Source organism: Sinohyriopsis cumingii, chromosome 15 (assembly GCF_028554795.1).
Source record: "Sinohyriopsis cumingii isolate HCF-2022 chromosome 15, ASM2855479v2, whole genome shotgun sequence".
NCBI classification, from domain to species: domain Eukaryota; kingdom Metazoa; phylum Mollusca; class Bivalvia; order Unionida; family Unionidae; genus Sinohyriopsis; species Sinohyriopsis cumingii.
In genome coordinates this window covers 104,020,948-104,038,511 of record NC_142975.1, presented here as the reverse complement: position 1 = coordinate 104,038,511, position 17,564 = coordinate 104,020,948, and the positions used below count along the sequence as shown (strand labels likewise).

The following is a 17,564-nucleotide window of genomic DNA, read 5'->3' as shown; positions in this document are numbered from 1 at the left end:
AATCACGAATCAGGTCATTTAGTTCTTCCTGTGTTATTCTGTGTGGGGTTGATGATGCACCACAGTGAAAATCTGGATCACTGCATGCTGATGGACCAGGAGAAGAACAGGTCGACTCACCTTTGTCTTCGTCAGATGAATCAAGAGAATATTCTGCTGGAGGTTCTGGAATAGGAAGTCCCTCACCATGTGGAACTGGTCTCAATGCAGACGGAATGTTTGGGTAGACTATTCTCGACTTCTTTCGCTTCGTTATTCCGCCGGAAAGAGGAGGAACCAAGCAGAAGTAACAGTCATTTAGGTGGTTGCTTGGCTCTCTCCACACCATTGGGACTGCAAACGGCATTGATGACCTTTTGCAATTCAACCACTGTGAAAGCTGTGTTGTACATGTAGCACAGCATATATGCGGAGCCCAAGGCTTGTCTTGGCACCAACCTTGCATCCGAAGTAAAGATGATATGCCTTCTTCACTTGAGAATTGATACTTTTCTTCTGGTTGGCAAATGTCACTTCCCCACAAATATAGCAAAAATTGTCCGCGGTATTAACACACTTTCGAGGCATTACTGTTCTTTATTGTACGTAAATGGATAAAATAATAAGTTTTATGTAACAGTAGCTTGAACTGTCTCGCACAACGTCTAAAATATTTTAAATGCTGAACCTATCTGATTGGGCTTTATATAGTACACTGCTTACGTCAGCTTCAGCAGCCGCCTGGCATTAGTATAATAGGCCTACACATGTATAGTACACTGCTGACGTCAACTTACTTCAGCAGCCGCATGGCATTAGTATTGCATTGCATCAGAAAATGATGCAATCAACTGTGGATGATGTGAGCATGATGGTATTATGGAATGTTACATCATTATTCCGGATGTTGCTGCAGTCCTACTGGAGAAATTTACACAGTGAAACATAGAAAATGAGGTATATGAATATCTTCAAAACGAGAGCCAATACAAATTTTTCACGGTTATATTCGTGTTCGGCACACCAAAATACTACAGATTAGGGCCTTTTCAAGTCTGTAATGATTTCACTGTTGACCAGTGTTACAGGTTTTTGAATGTAAAAAATCATGATACTAATTTTGCAGAGACTGCAAGCATATACACATGGAGAAAATTTAATGTTTGTACAAATTATGTCCATTTGCTGTCAAATATGACCAGTACCAGTCAGAATAAAAGCATATTGAAAAATGTATAAATACATAGCTTGGCAGCATTTTACCAAATGTGTTGTCAAGACCTTTCAGCTTTCATGATATGTGTTGTCTAGACTTTTTAGCCTTTCATGATATGTGTTGTCTAGACCTTTCAGCCTTTCATGATATGTGTTGTACTGTTCACAACTGAAAATGATAACATTTAAATTAAACAAGGAATCAACAAGAATTATGAATATAATTTACAAACAAAAAATTATTGACTTATGGATCTATCACCTTGGATGATTAGAATTTAGAAATTAATACAAATAAATAACCTTTAAATTAGTTTGCATTTAATAGATGCACTTCTTTAGAATGTTTGACCAATTTTTGCAATTTTTACCACAGACATCTACAAAAGTGTACTATCCAACATGTGAAAGAGGATGATCTGGGTTGGGACTAGATTACAGCCAAGACTCTAAAAGCAATTTTGTAAATGATACGTTTATTTATAATGTGATGAAAAATGATTAAATAAGACACCAAACTCGTGTGCATAAAATTAAAAAATGGATTTAACAAACTAATGCATACACATTGCTAATAATATAAGAGTACCAAAGTATGAATTTTGAACTACAAATGAGTTATGATTATTCACCAAGGGTGAAAAATGTATGGAATTAAAAGTATGAATAATATTTCATCCAAAAGTAGGACATACATAAATTTGTATTTTTTTCACTCAGATAGTGATATAAATTTTGGTGTTTCACTGCAATAGTAACACTGACGAATTCAAAAATGAAACATATAAATTGTTGTATCCAGCTGTATTACAAAATATATTGAGTCCCAATACTCTGTCAGATGATTAATGCACCATGTATATCCTGACCCACCCCAGCAATGTGCTGAAAGACCTGCAAGAGATGTCCATGTTCACTGCAGACCTGTTGGTCCAGAAGCTTTGGTCCCTCACCATAGGGAAACCATTATCTTTCTCCAAATCAAAGTCGCAATTTAGAGTGTTATACTATATAAGATAATTATGACCCTACAGCCAAAATCACATCTCTAAATTTAACACGTCCAATTTCCAGTCCCATCGCCAAACATCTCTTCAAATTCAGACAGCTGCAAATATAATGACTAAAGCCATGTATTACATGAGACATAGTCATATACAAATGCAATGATATATGTCATGCATCTGTACTTGTAAAGTTGCTTGTTGCATATTAATTCATTTCATCACTACCGATAGATTATTACTATAACAATCATCTTTGTATATGAATCTGTATACAACAAGAATAAATTTACAGTCTATACAAACTCCAACATTTTCTCAATCATAGATACATGCAACATTTAAATCAATCCTGTTTTTATGTTCATTTTTAAAATGGCTAACTTAAAAACAGAAAATGATGTACATAATAGCATGGCATAATATGACATAGGTCTGACTACCTGAAAAATTTATAATTAGTAATGCAGCATCTAATATATAAAACAGTTCTATCACATAATACAGATAGCTAAATGAGATTGCAATTTATCTTTCATCTACCTCTACAGCTGAAGCTTGCTCCCATAGGTTAGACAGCTTCCTGACAAAACTCTTGTGATATTGCTATCCAGCTCCAGTCTAGAGAGCTTAAGGTTATTTTTTTTTTGTTGTTGTGGCTTTTGCATCATGGCATGAAACAATGTAATGCATAAATAAACCACTCTTGGGTAATGCTGTTTGCATAAATGAAACTCAGTCATGCTGTATAGTTCAGGTATAATGCATAAACCTTAAGAATACACAATTCAATGACATCATGGCTGCAGGGACAAAAATTAGATAAACCTTCAAATCTCTTCCCAGGTCTATATGTTTAGCAACAACATCCTGTTATGCCTGCCTTTCAGGTTTGTGCAAATACAAAACATGTTTGTAAAGGCTTACTTTGTGACACCCACTCAACATTATTTAACAAAACTGAACAGGAAGGTTTCTACTAACCTGGACTGATTGTCCTATTTTGCTAATACATCTTGATACTTAGCACCTGTCATCGAGGAGAATAATATCAGGCTCAATGGATGTCTTGTTTATTTTCACAGATGGACCTGACCCTGGAAGTATCCAATTGTCACCAAAGACTACTTTACTTCAAATTGCTGAATCATCTTCTCTCACTGTCAGCTGCTCTACAGACTGCTTCACAGATTGTCAGTACAGATGGACTGGTCCAGGTGGTAGTATCCCTAGCAACACAGGGATGTTGTCCTTCATTTCTATAGGAAGAAGCCAAACCGGGCAGTACACATGCACAGCATCAAACTCCAAAATTCCAAATAAAACAGCTACAACAACTATAAGTGTAGTTGTCTTCTGTAAGTTAATATCTTGTTTCTGTTTGTTTTCTCACTTGTTACACCATTAACAAAAATAATAATAAGTTGTATTAGTAATATCCATCTGTGGTGTCTTACCTTATACCTGTAGTGTTATTAATACCCTACACCCATAACCTTCACTGGGTGGTTAAAATTGTATTCTGTTTAAACCAGGTTTTACTTTCACTGTCAAGCTTTAAAGATGAGTAAGTATAGTAAGACAGCATATTCTTGTCTCTGGTGCATTCAGCATTTTTGTGAATTTGCTGAATTGATTCCTACCTAAGCATTTATTATAACACTCAAGATTTTGATGGAGGATAGCTTGGACACTGTGCGTGTCAACTATTTATATATATATATATATATATATATATATATATATATATATATATATATATATATATATATATATATTGCAGGTACTAGTTTGCTCATGCTCTTAATGACAGTGATGACAACCTGATGCAAAAAGTGTAAATGACATAAGGTCATGTTGGATGGACATGAAATGTAAATAGTATAGTGTAAGGGGGCTATGAAAAAAATTATATGATTTTTACATGATCTCTCTTTGCTTTTTCAATATAATCTGAGATACCAGACAATGGTCAGCTTCTCTGAAGAATGATGGTACTGCCATGAACCCGCATCACAAGAAAGATATTTTGCTTGCAAATTTTGTTATTGGAATAAACTTTGAGAGATTCTGAAGAAAAAAAAACTGTGTGCTCAGCAGGTTCCTTAAACTATATTACTAATTAAAGCCCACAAGAATTATAGCTGTTAGTGATAACACAAAACTGCACACAGAAGATAGTAATGTCTAACATACTGATTTTACAAAAGAACACTGCTCTACTTGAAGATGTGTGTGTGATTTTGATTTTTAATGTAGCTTTAACAATTTTTCAGTCATATCGCTACGATGTCTGCAATGTGGCAGTTTATAGTGATGTCTAGCACTGGGGCATCATGCCACAGACATGTAGCATGATGTCCCACCCAGTCACATTATCCTGACACCAGTCAGACCAGTCCCAACACTTACCTCTTAATGCTGAGCGCCAAGTGAAGCAGCTGTTAGTACCATTTTTGTAAGTCTTTGGTGTGACTCGGCCGGGGATCAAACCCACGACCTCCCGCATCCGAGGCAGACGCTCTAACCACTAGGCCACCGGAGCGGTTCTAATTTAAGAAAGGATATACTTAAATGTAAATACGTCTGCAGATTTTTTTCTCTCAATACAAATAGGAATGAATTACTGTTTACTCCTTGTGTACATCATCATGACTCTGGCAGTAATAATAATAATAATAATAATGAGGACTTTGTATAGCACCTAATCTTTAGAAGCTCTAAGCGCTTTACAACATTAGACAACACCTGTCATATAAAAAACATATATTGATATGATTACAAAAACAAACACCATGAAATTAGAAACATAAAAACATGCTGAGAATATTTAAGGAAGGAAACATTATTAGGTCTTTAAGTTTGTTCTTGCAGTTGGAATAAGTGAGTTTTGAGAGCACTCTTGAATGGGATCACTGTGTTTTTGTGTTTAAGTTCAGTGGGCATTTCATTCCACATTGCTGGGCCCTGGTATGCAAAAGAACATTGTCCATATGTCTTTGTTTTCATAGTGGGAATAATGAGTATATGATTGTACGAAGAGGAGCTTAAGTATCTTGCTGGTGTGTACACATGGGTGAGGTTGGAGAGGTATGTTGGACTAGAGTCCATCAGTAAAACATAGCACAAACAGCAAATTTTGTGTTTGATTCTGGATCGAATGGATAGCCAGTGTAAGGTACAGATCAGCAGGGAGGTGTGCTTTGATTGTGGTACCCTAAGTATGATCTGAGCAGCTGTGTTTTGAACCTTTTGAAGTTTGTGAAGTAGATATTGAGATGAACAAGACAGAATTGAGTTACAATAGTCCAGTCTTGAAAGTACTAATAAACACACAAGTGTTTTAGTGGCATCAAGTGAAAGATATTTGCAAATGGAGCTGATATGTCTCATCTCAAGATATGCAGCCTTGCATATGTTCAGTACATCTCTACTTGACCTGTTGCAATACATCTTGCAATACAAACCTACCTGACCAAAATCATGATAACTCAAACATCCCAGCAGAAAATGTCCCAAACTGTAAACATGTTCATTTTCTAGAATCTTCTAATGTCATAATCATAGATGGGTACAGAAATTGAACTCATGTAAACAACCTATTTATGGCTCACTTACAAACACAGCAGTGGTATGTGTTTAGGCTCTTTTAAACAGTACCAAGAAAAAAGTGAAGACAACAAGCTTTGTAAAATTTAACAAATTATTTATTTCCCTAGAAAAACAAAGTAAAAATGAGAAAAAGAACTTACAGTTTTACAAATCAAATCCAAAAATAATTCAAGAATAATCCAACAGTTTAAAAATAGAAGTCCTAGTAATAAAAAGTCCTAATGACATAGAGTTCAAATCCTGATGAGATCAAAAATGGAAGGCAATGACACATGCTTTGGACTGTGTCAACCTGATGTGTCAACAGTTCTTTGTTGAATCACAGAAAATAATATTCCAGTGTTTCATATCTGTAAATTTTGATAACTGTCCTTGTCTAAGAAATAATTTAGAGCACAAGTATTTTCAGGGAAATATAATCTCTTGGAATCAAATTACATGGTCACAACATAAAACACTTTGACTTCTCAAGTGTTATGGCAAGAATACTAATTTTTTCTCAATACATCAATATTAAATGTGGCTACTGCACAAAACAGATGCCTGGAAGTGGGTCAATCTTCTTGTAAAACCAGAGTTTGAAACAATTGCTACATGTTATTTGTCACGTACTCCCAGTATGGCCTTGACTAAAACCAATGATAAAAGTAAAAAATGTCATTTACAAGAACAAGAACTCTATACTAGATTCTCAATCAAGGTCAGCATTAGATACAAAGTTTGCTATCATAAGTGTTTACGAAAAACTTAACTGAATTTCTGGAAAATGTCAAATCCAGTAAATAAAATTATATTACAATAGCATTTAATGGAATGAAAAAAAATAAAACCAACAAACAAACAATTTATCAAATATAAATTAAATCAAATGTACATAACAGCAGGTACAAGCTAAAGCATGGACAAGATCAAGCACACAAAATAAATATACATAAAGACATGTTAGATTTATTCATTTACTTGAGAAAATACATGTACATAGAAGTGTTAAGTTTATTATTGCTGCTTCACCTGAAGGGTAATTCATATCAACATTTTATTTATTAAAAGGATTATCATAATATCTAACTGGTCCCAAATGAAGTTGGTGCTGATCTCACATCCAATATGGCCATCATGGCAGCCATCTAAAAATCCTTTCAGTTTCTAACTTTGAATGGAAGGGTATAATGACACAAGGTTGGAAATTGAAAAAAAATATTTGGTTTCAACACTCAGCCAAACAAGGAAATGATCTTGAATTCCTTGAAATTCATAATCCCCTTTGAAGAACTTAGTATTATTTGATGATAAAACCTATATAAACAAATATTTTCTCTCTTGTATATAATAGGTCTTTTAATGAGTACAAACTTGGGATATGCTATTCCAATGCTGAAATATTTGATATACTTGTAATGCAGTTTGAAAGAAAAATATCATAAACTTAATATGTTATATTCCTAGGAAGGAAAAATTCAAGCAGATATATATCACAATTACCAGCAGTCTGAAATGACATCTTTACATTCAAGAATCATGCATCAAATCTAACTGTAAGTGTATTAAGATGTACCTTGTCACTTTATTCACAAAGTAATCTCCATTTCTAAGTATTTTAATATAAACTTGACAAAATCTAAAAGCAGGCAACCAGATCATTCTTACATCCATTTATGATTTCACACCATGCTGAATGACCACACTATTAAAGAAATTGCCATGGAAGCCTGCAGACTAATGTAGATTGTAAAACACATTCATAGCTGTTAATATAAGTTTAAAAACAACTGGTAAAATCCCATGATAACTTGATAAAAACAGATGGGACTGGATAATATTGACATTAAAATATATAATATATTCCTTACGCTCAAATTTAATATTTTTTCCCCCTCAATAAACATAAAAAATTGGATTCAGCTTTTAATCAAATAGCTGCATTATTATAAAACCAACAGTTGGTTATTTTGGACAATATCTTAAGCATCACTATATCTGGTTAAATTTTATTTTAAGTTTATTTATCAAGCTTGTTTACTAGAACAATGAAGCAAGTTGATTGCATACATCTGGCTGGTGTACTATAATAATCAATACATTAGGACAGTTTTCACTACTGGCAGATAGGACAGGTCTGGGTGGTGTACTAGAATCAATACATTAGGAAAGTTTCCACTACTGGCAGATAGGACAGGTCTGGGTGGTGTACTAGAATCAATACATTAGGAAAGTTTTCACTACTGGCAGATAGGACAGGTCTGGGTGGTGTACTATAATCAATACATTAGGACAGTTTTCACTACTGGCAGATAGGACAGGTCTGGCTGGTGTACTAGAATCAATACATAAGGACAGTTTTCGCTACTGGCAGATAGGAGAGGTCTGGCTGGTGTACTAGAATCAGTACATAAGGACAGTTTTCACTACTGGCAGATAGAACTGGTCTGGGTGGTGTACTAGAATCAATACATTAGGACAGTTTTCACTACTGGCAGATAGGACAGGTCTGGCTGGTGTAGCAGCAGAGGGGGCGAATCGGACATTTTGTCCAATCGTTATTTTGCTTAATTATTACTTTCTGCACTCAACGATCTAGTGTCGTCAGCGCCTGGTAAAAAAAAAACGACGACGTCGTTGGGGGATCGTCGCGTCGTCATTTGGTTTAATTAACACCTTCTGCGCGCCGATCCCCAGCGTCGTCAGCGTCCGGTAAGCACATCGACGACCGCGTCGATGTCATCGCCCCCTCTGCTGCTAAGTGGTTATTTACAATGAAAATTATTTACAACTAACCGAATATTTGGTCAAGTCCGATACGATATCGTGTCCGAGGATCATGTAAATTTATCGTTATGAATCCATGTGGGGTCGACTGAGCATGACTAAAAAAGTTTCGAAAAACATTAAAGTCCATGTCACCGCCGCACCATGTCTGCCAAATATTTCGTAGCGTGTGTGTATCAACGCCGTTGAATACAGCAAGAATATTGCAGTTATCTCTGATTACTTTTGGAATCTGAGTGTATCGTTGAGTGACATATATCACGTCAGTGCTTTTATGCCTGCCTCTGGAAAATATCCTAGCTGGGTTCTTTTGATTGTCTAACATAACATCATCGTACACGACTAGATTGTTAACGTCGCCATCAATATCATCAATACCCGGTGCATCATTGATATCCGTAATAAACTCAATAACGTTCTTTTTAGCGATCGCTGATGCATTCTCGTTGAAATCTTTCAACACCTCGTAGCATCGTTGATCATCTACGCTAGGAGCAACCAAATACAACTTATCCCACTTCATCCATCTCATTATTAAATTGAGTAACAATTGCGTCTTGCCGGATCCAGATGGTCCGATGATAATCATCCGGATCGAGTTTGGTAACGCTGCAACATGCTTAACTGGTTCTCTTGTTTTAGTCGCCGAAAAATCAATTATATTCATATCTCTGTACATAAATTATGGATCTATATTGTGTGAAGTGTAGAGTGCGTACTGGCACAAATGATATGACAACCGTTACGACAAGAAATAACAGATCGGCGCTTACTGGTAAGTGTGTACAATGCGGTACAAAGAAATTTAGATTTATTTCTATTAGACCCGGAGATGTTTTAAAAAAAAGCGAGGAGGTGACATCGCAGCCAAATTGGCAAAACTCCCCGGAACACCGTGGGCAAAGTATCCAGGAGAAAAACACCTCCCAGGATATAACTACTGTGGCCCCGGAACACGATTAGATATTAGACTCGATGATCAAAATCAGCCCAAACCCGGTGAGTATCCAATAAACGCTATCGATAAGGCGTGTCATGCTCATGATGTTGCTTACAAAAGTAGCGATCTGCAACAGCGTCATATCGCGGATGTAAAATTAATTCACGCGCTAAATGCTATTCCTGATAAATCCGTCAAAGAAAAATTAGCCTCATGGTTGGTAAAATCGGCTATGAAAGGTAAATTAATGATTGGCGCTGGTAATTAATAACAATCATCCAAGAAAAACGATGGATTCCATCTATTATTCTCCGAGAGGATACTGGAAAGGGAAGGCCGCAATTGGTAAGCTTGCAAGCGCTGCAAAGGTAACAAAGACCACTGCGGCTAATTGGTTATCCAAACAGGCTATATGGCAAATCTATCTACCACCGCCTAAACAAATCAACTTCTCGCGCTTTGATGTCAGCGTACCTAATGAAGTTCATCAGGCTGATATACTATTTCTGCCGCATGACAACGGTTACAAATACGCGCTAACCGTAGTTGATGTTGCGAGTCGATACAAACAAGCGGAACCGTTGAAAACAAAGTCAGCAACTGAAGTAGCCGATGCGTTTGAGCGGATTTATCGAAGAGGTCCTCTGCGCTGGCCAAATCTATTACAAGTTGATCCTGGTAGTGAATTTCGCGGCGCTGTTTTATCAACGCTGAAACATCATAGCGTCGCGATACGACGAGGTCATACTGCGCTACATCGTGATCAGGCAATTGTTGAACGATTCAATCGGACTCTCGCTGAACGGTTATTTGGATATCAATACGCGAAGGAATTCATCCAAGAAAAACGATCTCGTGAATGGGTTAAAAGGTTGCCAGGTGTAATTGCAGCGTTAAATAACGAGATTACCCGAGTAATCAACATGAAGCCCAGCGACGCGATTAAATACGAGTATATACCCGGAAAATTAAAAATAAATAGCGTTTCTAAGCCGATTCTTGGCGATGTCACTGTTAGATATCTATATGAACCAGGAGAGCTTGAAGGCGGTAAAAAAAGGGCTACCGATCCTATTTGGAGTGTTACCACACATAACATATCAACGATAACACGATCAACTGGTAGACCACCGATCTATAGACTGGATTCAACTGCTCCTCAGCGCGGATTTACACGCGAGCAACTACAAGTGATACCTAACGATACTCAATTACCCCCGCGTGGTCTTAACTAGCGCCGTTGCGTCTATTACACTCAAGACAGGTCAACCTCACATTGTTTTTGACATGACCGAGACTGTTATCGATCCTATCCACGGTAAATTGGCGAGTGTCTTTATCCGAATAACGCCAACTCATTATACAATTGCAACTCGCGCAGTGATTATTCTGTTGTTGTCGTAGCGAGATTATTAATTCGGCATCAATATCAAAACGCCGCTGTTTTTTTTTATCCTGTTGGCGGTAACCCGAGAGTTTTCTATCAATGACGCTTGCATCGATGGTGACTTTGTCGCCGGTTTCGTCGGTGGCTTCGTCAATAACAATTCTTCGAAGCTGATTTATCCTTCGTACTCTGGACACTGCAAGATAGACTAGATTCGACCATTCGATGCGATTATCAACTATCCAAACAATTGTGTCCGTGATGGTTAGTCCCTGCGAGGAATGTATTGTTGTTGCGTATCCTAGCGTCCACGGGGATTTATCAGCACGTAGCGCGTCCTCGACGACGCTGATATCAACGAGCACGATATCATTCAGCACGAGAATTTGTTTTTCTGTCCGACCTGGAATTTCAACTTCAATGTTCTGCCGCCGTGTGTCCGCGGGTCTATAACATAACGGCACTGGACGCGTTGGAAACTTTTCCTTATGCAACGTAAACAACTTCCGCTGAAGTGTGTCTCTGACTATCTTTCTACTCGCTACAATCAAATCGTTTGGTCTCCATGTTTCCCAGAATTCATTTAACGGCGTTTCCGGAATCACCTCGCGAATTATTTCACATTGAATTCTATCCGGCTGTAATCTGATTAATTTCTTAACCTCGCGCAGTTGTTCATCAAGTGCTCGGTAATCAGTATCGGTTTCTTCATAATAGTCCACAAAACCCCTTAACCAATCATGTGGACCCTCGCCGACAAATGGTGGTGGTTGGCCATGGTCCCCACACATGATTACCGCTGTATTCGCGCGCAGCAACCACTCAAGAAACATTTGTAAAGTATCTAACGAAACAGTACATATCTCATCCCAGATGATAATGTCGGGAATAAATTTTTCACCCATTCGATCAGGAGTCCACTCACCGCCGCTGTATCGAAAAAAGCTGTGATAAGTAACGGCGTCAACATTTCGTTGTTTTATCTCTCGCGCTAGTCTATGGGTCGGTGTAAGCACGATTATACTTGCCCGCGTTCGAAATAATTCAATTGCCCGAGTCGTCTTTCCTGACCCGCCACAGCCGCTTAAATAAACCGTCTTGTGTCTACAAATTGGATCAGAACACGATGGTGCATTAGACCATTCTGACAATTTATCACCGCGTAAGTAGTTGTTCTCAACGGTGACATCTGCTGACGGGGAATAATCGCGTCGTATTTCATTTTTAATTCTCCATGTACCCCAACTCTCGTCCGGACTAGTAAACTCGGCTACGTTTCCTTTATACGCTACGTCAACATAAAACGAATCAACGGCTACTCTAACCGCGGTATCGGGGAATCTATTTATCATCGAGAATAAATTGATAGCGGCATATCCCAGCATAGACGCCCTCAAATGTGGATACGCCGGGCTGTCTCCATCGCTGTAGGTAACAACTGTACCCAACCTCGTTCCATTGGACAAGAAAGCTGTTTTGCAGTTCACGTATCTATTTTTTGCCACTGTGTCCTTGATTACGAAATCATATTCTGCGTCATCTATAATCAGCCGTGAGCAATATCGTTTGTAGTCGTGGTTTTTTCCACCTTGTGTGAACTTACCAATTATTCTTCTACCGAGATCTTTTGCCTCGCGGTTTCGTTGGTTAAATATCCTCCTGGACCATTCGATGATATATTCCTCGTCGGCATCAATGTTTTTTCTGGACTCGTCAATTATGCTATCTAGACGCTCCGGTTCTGGTAACCAGACTTCAGTCTGTGCCCGGTATGATATAATCGCGTCACTGACAATCAACGAAACTAGCATGCTACAATCAATCATATACCGTAGCAGCGCTATTGGCAGCCATCTCTTTTCAGCCATGTGTCTACCGATCCAAATATAGCAACAGCGATGGAGTCCTGCCGCGAATTCAAATGATACTATGCGAGCGAATCCGGTTAAATCAAAATCAGGCAGTGGTCCATTAATAGCAACACGAGTCATTTCATGACTGGGGTGTCCAAATCGTCTAAAGTACTCAGCGGCGGATCCATACCCGAGAAAACTCGCTGGATAACAGGCAACCATATCAACCGAGATCATAGCGTCGCGGTTGTATTCAGTGTTCCATAGTCCACCGTGATAGTATTCCAAACAACTGGATTGTACATCCGGCAGAAATTCCTTGCGCGTTGGTCTCCACGCATTTTTCCTTGCTGCAACATGAGCTACAACCGATGGAATCGTAAAACAATTTGTTAGCAGTTGTTCATCATGCTCTTCAAATTCCATGGCGGTTTTTTTCATCCTGTTGTGAAATGCTTCAGTGCGATATAATTCGCCGTTTGGTCTTACAAACTGATCAAAGGTATCCGCATCGTTTTCAGCGCTGCGAAGTAACCACACTGATACAGGGTCGTTTTTACACAAGTAGGCAATAGCATCAAATAGTTTCCTTTCCGCGAGAAAACCGTCCTTGGAGAATTCTTCTCCCAGGAATTCTTCGGGTATATACTTTACTGTTCTATCCCGTGGAAATATTGTGATCACGGGCGTCCATGCGTGTTCGTTATGATCAATAATTTTGATTGGGGCTCCCTTCGATTTATACTTCGATTCGTATAATACTTCACCGGTTATCGTTGTAACGGTTATTGGAAATCTCAGCGATGTTTCTAATCTCGCTATGTCGCTGATGGTTGCTCCACGCTCTTTTACGGTTAGTTCCCACTGGTTGATTTTGCTACGTCGTAAATCAGTCAATTTGTTTCCTCGACATGCATTTGTAAAATGCTCTATTATTCGTTCTGCTACACAATTTATCCCAGTTGACTGTTTCATCGGTTTCAGTTTTCCGATATCAGGTTTCTTATTTAACGGGTATATTCCATAAACAACTGCTGTTTCAGGATACGCTCGTTCATAGTATGGTTTGTCAATTCCGGTTAACAACCCCGGCTTGGAGTCGCGGCTGACAGTGACTGTTTTCTTGTCGCTGAGAACTGGTTCAAATTTATCACGCATGATCCAATCGCCTGATTCCACCCGGACAATGAATTTTACTCTGAAGAAATACCTTTTACCGTCAAGTTGTGATATTATCATTGCTGCGCGGTTGTCGTTCATGGTAGCATCAACAATGCCATCAATTCGAAATGTTGACCAACTGTGAGATGCGCCATCACGCTTGAATTCATTGATACAATCGCGTATTTTACTCAACAGGGTTTTATCGTTTATTAACGCTTTTGGTGTGTCCTTGAGGACTCTATCGAGATTAAACCTAATATTTTTCCGGGGCTTAATTGCTGCCAATCTCTCGAACTCATCCATATAATTAAAACAAGTATTTAAATGAAAGAATATAGTATAATGAATCACTGCAAATGGTTGATGATTGGGTCGACAACCCCGTGCAATAAATCATGTAGAGGTGAATTCTGCGGATATCATTTACAAAGCGTTCGTAATGGCTCTCTTGGCCCCCTACCGTGCTTGGTTTGCCACGTCGGTGTAAGAGGAAAATCGCAGTTGTGTATCAATTGTGGCGGAAAGCGATACAGGGAACTAAAACGCTATTATGACAAGCGAATTAAAAACGCCGTCATTGACCCCACCGCAGACTTCGTCATCAAAACTCCTCAGGACTACATTGCAAGGTTTATAATTAAACCAAATAATAAATTAGACAAGTAGTATTATTATACAAATGGACCAAGAGTTCAGACCTCACCCTGTGTTTGTTAATTACGAGGCATCTCGCGACGGTATTGTTAGAAACCGCAGACTGAAGAAGCCGGTTGGTACCGTAAATAATCACGGATACTTGCGATTTAATGCTGGGAAAAAAATCTGTCTTATTCACAGGATGGTGTATGAAGCGTTTAACGGACTGATCAACGACGGTCTCGTTATTGATCACATTGATGGATGTCCTCAAAATAACAGACTGTGTAATCTAAGAGCTGTTACACCGAGTCAAAATTCCAAATTTGGAAAAACAGGAGGGATGAGAAAGGCAAAACCCGTAAAGTCATTTGATACAATAACGCACGAGGAAAAAATATTTCGCTCTATGAATGCGGCTGGTAAATACTTCGATATTTGTAGTAAATCAGTTCTAGATGTTGCGGAGAATATAACTAAAACAGCGATCTCAAAAAAGACGGGTCACAGAATTCGATTTTCATATATAACATCAAAGGGAGATAACTCGTTTTGTGATAGCGTCTCATGACAAGAGTTATGTCCCTTGAAGTCCAATTAATGTTGCGATTAATTAATCATTTTACGATGAAAACTAATGAAATACACGCTATTATCTAACAGCTGTATTCTTTTTTTTAATGTTTTATTTGAGTATTTGGTTTCATTTAAATGCCGTGAAACACCATTAATAAGTATTTAAGGGTTTAACGATTCAAGGGAATTCAAATTAACACACACCTTGTGACTGACGCCGCTGTATTAGTCACTTTATATATAAGATGACTCGTTATAAGCCTGGGGCTTTCGAAAGCCAATTCAACTAATCAAAACTAACCCACGCTCTTAACCCGGGCGTGTGGTTGTCTTTTGTTTACAATCATGCAACCGGGTTAATTTAATTGGGTTGCTTTTGATTGGTTGAATTGGCCGTAGAGTTCCGCCCCGTCGTTTTATGTTTGTGCTGTCTTGTGCCGTCCCATCATCCATCAATCATTTCATTGTAAATATATTCATCCATGTAGTGATGTCCCTAAACATATCTTCTGGGAGGTCTACGATGACGTTTGTCACCCTAGGCCTCCCCCCCGGAGATGTATGTTTAGGGTTCCAAGATGTGAATATCCTTAATTAAGTATATGTGTATGCCTGTAATCTGCCACAACACTCGAGTGGAGATTTACGGCATTGTACTGTCCATACAAAAAACGGGGTCAAAAATGACCCCAATAATTTTATTAAAATTTTTGATATTAGAAATAAGATGTTTTATAAGAATAATGAATACCGAAGATAATATATTAATAATATAATAATATATTAACTGAGATTTCAAAATTAAAAAATCAAGGAATTGAATTATCTGATGGTCTCGACAGTGAAAAAATATTATCCGATTATGAGATTATTAACGAACAGTCGAAACGGGGGCGTTTTACCCTGGCCCGCGAGTATTTTTTTATAAAACGATTACAACATACGATTAATGAGAACCTGTACCACAATGACGCAAATGCATTCATTGGACTATTTACTGCCGTTGAAATAATACGAAAAAAACTCGGACGTGTTTATGAACGACGCCGGGAGATTTCTAGTAAGATCAAAAACATTAGAAGGATTATAGACGAAAACTCCGTGGAGCTCCCGATGGTACACTCGGCGGAAAATTAGAAAATTGCGGATCAATTTACAATAATGGTAGGTGAATCACTTACTACTCGGCTAGCCAGAGAGCGACTAGCAGCGCTTAAAAAGTTTATACCGTTACGAGACAGAGTGAGAGAGAAACTTCAAACGCGACAACAAATGCAAACCGATTTTACTGTTGGAAGCGAACAACTCTTTGCCCCGGTAACTAAAGCGACCAAAGATGTTACGGCGGCAACTGTACCCGTTCTTGGTGCGCTTGAAAAGATAGCGGCAGAGACAAAACAAACAAAAAGGTCTTTAGAAACACTCCCTGCAAAAATAGCGGCTGCTACAACACGGAGGCCACCACCACTCGCTATAACCGAACCACAAGAACCTTATGTTACAATGGCCGACGAAGAAGAACCAGGCGCCACCGCAAGAGAACCAGAAGAAGAAATACCCGAAGAAACACCAGAAGAAGAAATACCGGAAGAAAAAGAGGGGAATATACCCCGTATTGTACTCAAGAAGAGCACAATAGATCAAATTAGAGGCTTCAGCAACAGGGAAGAATTAATTAATTTTACTGCCAACAATTTTGCTAAGAACATACGAGATAAGAAGCATATCAATAGCGGTTACGAGAAAAATATAAAGTCGTTAAAAGACTGGGCAAGAATAGTGTATTTAGCAAGTAAACATAAAGATGCATTACCACATCGTAGTAAATCCGATTACGACGCATTCCACAAGGAAGTTAAGAGTATAACACCAAAAAAAGGAAAAGGATACACTGTTGGTAAAGAATCCTACGGCGTTACCTGCCCTAATAGTGTTCTCAGTGATATATCACGGCTGGAAGTACTAATCGGAGGAAAACGAGCCGGAAATAACTCTCCGGAAATAATCAATGAGGCCGCTGATATTTGCAAGCGTTTATTTGCAGGCGGTATTATGGACATTAATGCATATCGAACGCTCATAGACGAGCTCGTGGATGATTAATTGGAAAACTGGTGTTTTTAATAAGGATGATCATACACTACAACCATGATAAACCAGTACTCGTCTACGTGGTAAACTCGCGATTGCCTGTTTACCGCGCGTACTATGGAGATGGTCTCGGTAGCACCATTGCGGGGTTATTTACAAGAATGGCTCCAAAAGTAGCGCCGTTAGCCAAACAATTAGGAATGAAGGCTATTGATGTTATTCGTGATAAGGGTATTAGTGCTATTGGAGATGTTGCCGGAAAGGCGCTTTCTGCCGCGCGAGACAAACTAATGTCGTTGGTGAAATCCAGGAGAAAAAAACAGAAACCACCGGTGATGCCA

The 17,564-nt window shown here is 38.4% G+C and overlaps 1 protein-coding gene across 4 annotated transcripts in view; it reads left to right on the top strand.

Annotated features, from left to right (window-relative positions):
• The window catches only part of LOC149782405 (inactive tyrosine-protein kinase 7-like), a 107,975-nt gene that overhangs the window by 47,327 nt on the left and 43,084 nt on the right, over positions 1–17,564 (top strand). For all 4 annotated transcript variants that reach the window (XM_089933792.1, XM_089933790.1, XM_089933791.1 and 1 more), the window contains one exon: positions 3,284–3,556. In XM_089933792.1, the coding sequence (XP_089789918.1) occupies positions 3,284–3,556 (273 nt within the window). The remainder of the gene's footprint in view (positions 1–3,283; positions 3,557–17,564) is intronic.